Source organism: Xyrauchen texanus, chromosome 31 (assembly GCF_025860055.1).
Source record: "Xyrauchen texanus isolate HMW12.3.18 chromosome 31, RBS_HiC_50CHRs, whole genome shotgun sequence".
Lineage (NCBI taxonomy): Eukaryota > Metazoa > Chordata > Actinopteri > Cypriniformes > Catostomidae > Xyrauchen > Xyrauchen texanus.
Window position 1 is genome coordinate 17,654,933 of NC_068306.1, and position 6,435 is coordinate 17,661,367.

Genomic DNA, 6,435 nt, shown 5'->3' on the forward strand with positions numbered 1-6,435 from the left:
TAGACAACTGATGCATGACCTATGTGTGAACAGCCCAGTGTCACTCTATTTGTCTATCATACAAACACATACAAGACTCCCAAATGGTGCATGAACATGTTATGCCAACTCATTTATGCCTCCCCCCAAAAGACAAAGCTTAAAAGACCACCTTCCGGAATAGAGATTTTGTAATGGGATCATTGGGAAAATAAATCACTTTACCGTAAGGGGGCTTTTGATTACACATAATAATTGAGCTGTTATTCTTATTGTATTTAAAAGTTATTTAATCATTATTCATCATGTCTGTTAGAAAATTACAATGTGACAGGATGAATGAATAACACATATGACCTTGGTTCTGAGGGGTTGAATGAAAGTGTGTGATAGGTGAAAAGACTCTGGACAGCACAAAGGCAGACTGACATCTCTAGTGACATGATTGATTAGCTGGTAATGGGCCCTTCAAACCAGAACACAGGAAACAACAGGTGGAGATAAGGAGATCGAGACATCAGTGTCGAACATGCCCTTTCATGTTGGAAATAAGACTGATAAGAGATTAATTACTTTTGTTAAAACGGTAATGCAGAATGAAGGAAACAGAAATAAGGGAATTTATATTTTGGTGTTATTGCAAATGTAGAACTAAAAGAAAAGCCTTAACAATGCATTTTAATATTACTTAAGTATAATTTACTGATGGACTCTAATGTACAGTATATACTGTAACAAAGGCATGGAAAATGAAGAAAAATATTTTATAGCATTAAACATTGCTTACATTTATTACAAAGTTTTGTAATCATCATTTTTATTTTTTTTAAAAAGGACCCATAGCCTTAAAAGCATATCCCACCACAGAAAAGGCATGCATTCAGAATTTAACAGACCCTTACATTTTTGTTAAGAAACTAAATAACCTGATGTTGGAAATGGAATTCACCCAATTCTTTACTTATCTCCCCTTTTCACACCCTTTAGTTTGGTTTTTAATACTTATAGCCACTTAAGCAGCACATTTCACAGCACTTGTCTTGAGCCACTTCTATAAGTTAAATAACTGAAGTTAGGATTCAGTGTTTCAGATGGTAGTGGGGTAGGTCTTGGTGTTGGAGTGGTCACAATTCTTTAAATGTGTATTGAAGCAAAGCAACTGTGCATAAGTTCTTAATCTAACTAGTCTTCTCGTAGATATGCATCTGGAATGTCTTCATCCTCCTCCATTGCAGTGCTGAGGACCTTTTGAAGCCTCTCACTCTCTTCAGCTTTAGAGTCTTTGAGTGCTTTCTCAGCCTCTATTGATAGCTGTCGAACATGTTCCACTTGGGATTGTGCCACCTGTAGACTGCTCTGTGCTGTCACAGAAGCTTGGTCAGCCCCTAGAGAGCAAAGATATGGTTAGGCTATGACATCATTTTACCAAAACTGCAATACAACGAGTGACCACGAGGTGGAAGTAGGTATCACTTTTACTTAGCTCTGTCTTAAATGGATAGTTCACCCAAAAATGAAAATTCCCTCATCATTTACTCATGCCGTCTCAGATGTGTATGACTTTCTTCTGCTGAACACACCATCACAAAATATTTTTAGAAGAATATCAGAGCTCTTTTGGCATGTGCATAATGCATGTGAATGGTGACCAGATCACAGAAGATCCAAAAAGGACATAAAAGGCACCATAAAAGTAATCCATATGTCTCCAGTGAGACATCTTATATATCTTCTGAAGCGATATGACAGGTATGGGTGAGAAACAGATAAAAGTTAAGTCCTTTTTTACTATAAATTTACACCTTTGACCAGCCCAAATCAGTTGGTGGCTGAATATGAAAGTCTCTTCTACAACAGAATGTGGAAGTGAAGGTGTAGATTAACAGTAAAAAAAGGACTTAAATAATTATCTGTTTCTCACCCATACCTCTCATATTGCTTCAGAAGATATGGATTTAACCACTGTCATTTGGATTACTCGAGGTCCTTTTTGGACCTTTTGGGTGCTGGTCACCATTTACTTGCATTGTACGGACCTACAGAGCTGAAATATTCTTCTAAAAATGTTTGTTTGTGTTCTGTAGAAGAAAGAAAGACATACACATCTGGGATGACATGGGGGTGAGTAAACGATGAGAGGAATTTTCATTTTTGAGTGAACTATCTCTTTCAATGCCATTTGCAGGCAAGTGCTCTGATTGGTGTCTGCAAGGCTAACAAGACTGTAATTAGTTGTGTAATGGCATCTTTAACACCCACAACCTACCCGCATTGAAGGCTGCCTCAGCAGACAACTCTGAGAGATTGATGGCAGTCATCCAGCAAGATTCAAATCGTTTGCAATCCTTTTGCCTTTCAATTACCTAATTCAATGAAGAACAACTTCACAGTCAATCTGAGCAAAGGAAAGGTTTTTAAAAATTTAACAATTTTAACAATACATTTATTTGATCATGATGCCACAAATATATGGCTACCATCTTTGGATAATGGTAACCCTTGTGATCATTAAGTCACTGCCAGTAAACTTTGTCTAGTGTTTCCAAATAATTACCTCCTGACGCTGAAGAAGAATGACTTGCCAGACAGCATCCTCCTCTGCAGGAGTAAGTTTGCTGATAGATGCCACGTATTGCTTGTGCAATGTCACAAGGTTGTTTATAGCCTAGAAAAGACAAGTAGGTTGTCAAGATTTTTTCCTAACAGCTTTGAGAGTAGGGTTGTAGTTAACAAAAGGCATCAATCCACTGTTCCAATAGTTAGGATTACCTTTGTATAACCTGTGAGAGAATCAAGCAGAGCTAAAGTGGTTTGTGAAAGGTAAGTATTAGCACTGTCAGTGACCAGAGATGATGCTCTCCGTACCAAGTCTTCATGGGACAGAAATTCTGGTTTCTAAACAAGAGAAAACGGATATTAAATGAACAGTTAATCCAAAAATGTAAATTCTGTCATATTTATTCCCCCTCGTGTTGTTCCAAAACCGTACACTGCTATTTTTCCAGTGAAACTCTAAAAGAAGACATTTGGAAGCAGCTTCACCCACTTCTTTTCCACATACTGCAAAATCACAGTACATATGTTCAAAGTGACCACTTCTGTTAAAAGAGCTGCGTAAAAAAGTATTCAAAATGTATCCTTTTGTGCTACCCAAAAGATATAAAAGCCTACAGGTTTGGAGTGATAAATAACAGAATCAATAAACCAAATTGCCAAAACACTGATTGACATAAATTATATTTTTTTCAGAGGAGCTACATGTTGCTACACCCACCAGTAAGCGCACGAACTGCAGGGGTTGCTTGTGGATTTTAGCGATAGAAATTGAGCAATCTAAGAACATGGTGAAATGACTCTGAACCTCAAGTTGTGATAAATGCCAGTACTTATTTGATGCTCTTGCCACCCAAAGGAGAAATTTCACCTGATATGCATTTTGGCTAGAAGCTTAATGATGCTGGATGAGACCACTGCAAAAGAAGGTGATTATGTAGCTTACTGTACACTTCCTACATCTATTAATGGAGGACAAAGAATTTTCAGAAGTGACATTACTTAAAAGTGCCACTCCTCTTTGGATATGTGCAAAGGCCTGAACACGGTATGGATAAACATCAGTGTTTCATCCTTCCTGACAGCTGTCAAGCATGTTCAAGTTGGAATTTTGAATGAGCCATTACAGTGTAAAAAGGTAGGACAGATTACACATAATCTTTATTTGACATATTCATAAAATATTGATTTGCAAAAACATTACTTAAATCGTAGCACAAAAACATTGTTTATTATTTGTCTTCTTGATAACCCTGTGCAATTGTCTGGTTTTGTGAATAAGAAAAAAAAGGTATAAGGAAAGGTTTTTGAAACTTCATTTTGTTACATAATTGTGTCATTAAAGTTGTAAAGCTTATGTTTTGATATTGTGGATTATATGCTCTTGATTTTCATATATGCCATTTATACAGATTTTTATACATATATGCAGGTTATGAACAATCATTGCGCTGGAAATCATCAAACTAATATGGCAACACTGAATGCCACATCTTGTCTGCAACACAGAAGAAGATCTACACAGATGCGTATCCCTCACTTCCTCTTATGTAAAGATAATTTAATCAGTGTTGGAGCATTTCTCTATAAATGGACAATATGTATTCTGCTTACACCCCGATAGTGTGTTTAATTACAAGATGACAACAAGCACAGTTGATCTGCCGGTCTCCTTGTTTCATTCCAACCTATAATTACGTCATTGATCGCTGGAAAAGCACAAAGGCACATTCACCTGACGTCTCACCATCACCAAGGAAACGGTACGTTGTGGCCTGGGTTTACGCACCATGTTATGATTTGACTTAATTTCAAATAAAAACAAAAGAAGTCCAAAGGTCAGAAATATCCCACAATCCACAATGTAGTTTTTATGAACTCAAATATGTATTTTCTATACACGCTATTATTAACACTCATTATGAGTAATTAAACAATTTGCAAATTGGTACCTAAATTTGCCTAATTAAAATACACTGAACTAAGAATATTTCAAGAGGAAATTGACAATACATGCATTCTTTAAGTGTATTAATTTAAACTGTATTTAAACAGTAGGCTACATGCATATATAACTTGTCCACGTATGATTTGCAGTGTTAACATTAATGATGACTCGATTTATAATTTTCATGACAAATGATTATGAAAATATCTGATAATATATTTTATATTTATTTGTTTTTGGGTGAATTATTCCTATAAAAAAAAGTGAAAGGAATATTAAAATAGCTTTTTTAACTGTAATACTATCATCTACATTTGACAATATTGTGGACATTATAGTTTTTTTGTTGTTGTTGTTGTTGTTTTAAGTTTATTTTTTATCTTTTCTAAATGTTTACATTTTAATAGACTATAAAGCAATGCATAATATTCCACTCAAAAATGTCATGGTTCAGACCTGGGTGAAAGGAACAGCACACAGAGCACCTGTGACACTCAAGGTCATCCAGTTCTTCCTTATGATTGTGGGCAGCACAGCAAGTCTACGGCGAGTCTGACAGGCGCTCCCGTTCATCAAGGAAGCTGCCCAACTACATCAGATATGAAGACAATGTTTGTGTAAACATCTCATGATCTATCACTCTCAGCCACTCAATTCAAGAAAGACGGTTTAATCTGGCAACACTTCATGCATGACAGTAAATGCCAATAAACAGAAATAACACTAAGAGTTCTTCGAAATTTATAGTAGGACATTTAAGCAACAGGATACTTCATCTACTAGTACTGTGTAACATCTTATAGCGCCTGAGTGATTCTACTACGCAAACAGACGTGTCCGATGGCAAACTACAGAAATGACATTTAGGCTACATGAAAGGATACGTCTGGATAATGGAATAATCTTAACATGAGACGGCTGAATATAATATACTCAACCTCAGTCCAGCAGATACCAGTTTTCGTCTGTACGCCGCCATGCTTGATCCGTTGAACGAAGGGTTGGTTTTCTTTTGTACGCCCCCTGCTTAACTAAGCAGAATTACATCCTCAGGTACTTTATATTAACAAGAAGCCTTATGAATATGTTGCGCTTTACGTTTTTGTATTTCAGATATTTTTGTGTTTTGATTTGTAATTGTATTTAATGTATTATTATTATTATTATTTACTGTTGTTACTATATGATAAGCGGGAGAGGAGATAAAGTGGCTCGAAGAGAGACGCACGCGTCCGCGTTGCGTTAAACTTTGTTTACTGTTTGTTTACAGTTCCAGCCACCTCCTTGCCCGTTCTTTATCTGTTACAATTATATTATGTTATGCCATATTGCATGTTCTCAATGAGTGTTTAAAGTTCTGTCTCCTGTATTTAAAAAAAAAAAAAAAAAACACATCTTTCAGGAAAGCCAAAGCGAAAGTGCTGATGTGATTCAAACATTCTGTTTTACAGGTATGTCCTGTCATCTACTGTATACCGGAACCTGAATACCATTGCCTTCATTGCTACGTTGTTAACACTTTAAATGTACTTTGTTTTAATCTATTTTTGCAAACTGCCTCAAATAATTTTACAAGCACTTCATGAAATGTGTCATGATTTGAGTTCGCTAATTTCATTATTTTTATCTGATGACATAAACACTAGACCGTGGGAAGTATGAACACATATTATAAATTATTTCCAAAAAGAAAGAAAATTTAATATTAAATATAAAGTCTTATTCACTGAATTACAACTTGGTTGAACAGCCCCAGGCAGGGCCATCAAAGCCTTTGCTGGCCTAACGTGTCCAATATATTTTTCATCCTTTCATTCTCAATCACCTTTTTGCCTATGTATTTTTAATCGCTTTCTACTCTTAATTAATCTGCAAACAGAGAAAAACGAAAAGTGTATCCAGTCAGATTTTATTCATTGATGCTTACAAGCAAAGTGTGACAACTGTTTCACAAA

General features: G+C 35.8%; 1 protein-coding gene across 1 annotated transcript; it reads right to left on the reverse strand.

The window, feature by feature from the left end:
• Positions 1-325: 325 nt before the first annotated feature.
• On the reverse strand, positions 326-5,686 carry LOC127624670 (diablo IAP-binding mitochondrial protein-like). The gene is made up of 6 exons (XM_052099499.1): positions 5,419-5,686; positions 4,937-5,069; positions 2,749-2,874; positions 2,534-2,644; positions 2,246-2,342; positions 326-1,364 (listed from the first exon to the last, which is right to left on the reverse strand). Exons 1-6 carry the CDS (start codon positions 5,457-5,459, stop codon positions 1,162-1,164), a joined length of 711 nt encoding a protein of 236 aa, XP_051955459.1. The 5' UTR covers positions 5,460-5,686; the 3' UTR covers positions 326-1,161.
• Between the last annotated feature and the right edge of the window lie 749 nt (positions 5,687-6,435).

Bases quoted from the DNA above. Each gene is read 5' to 3' on its own strand.
- LOC127624670 (XM_052099499.1), bottom strand. From the start codon at position 5,459: ATGGCGGCGTACAGACGAAAACTGGTATCTGCTGGACTGAG. The intron at 2,875-4,936 runs GTCTGAACCATG...TCTCTTGTTTAG, and splicing joins GTGCTGTTCCTTTCACCCAG to AAACCAGAATTTCTGTCCCA. The intron at 1,365-2,245 runs GTAGGTTGTGGG...TTTGCTCTCTAG, and splicing joins TGAGGCAGCCTTCAATGCGG to GGGCTGACCAAGCTTCTGTG.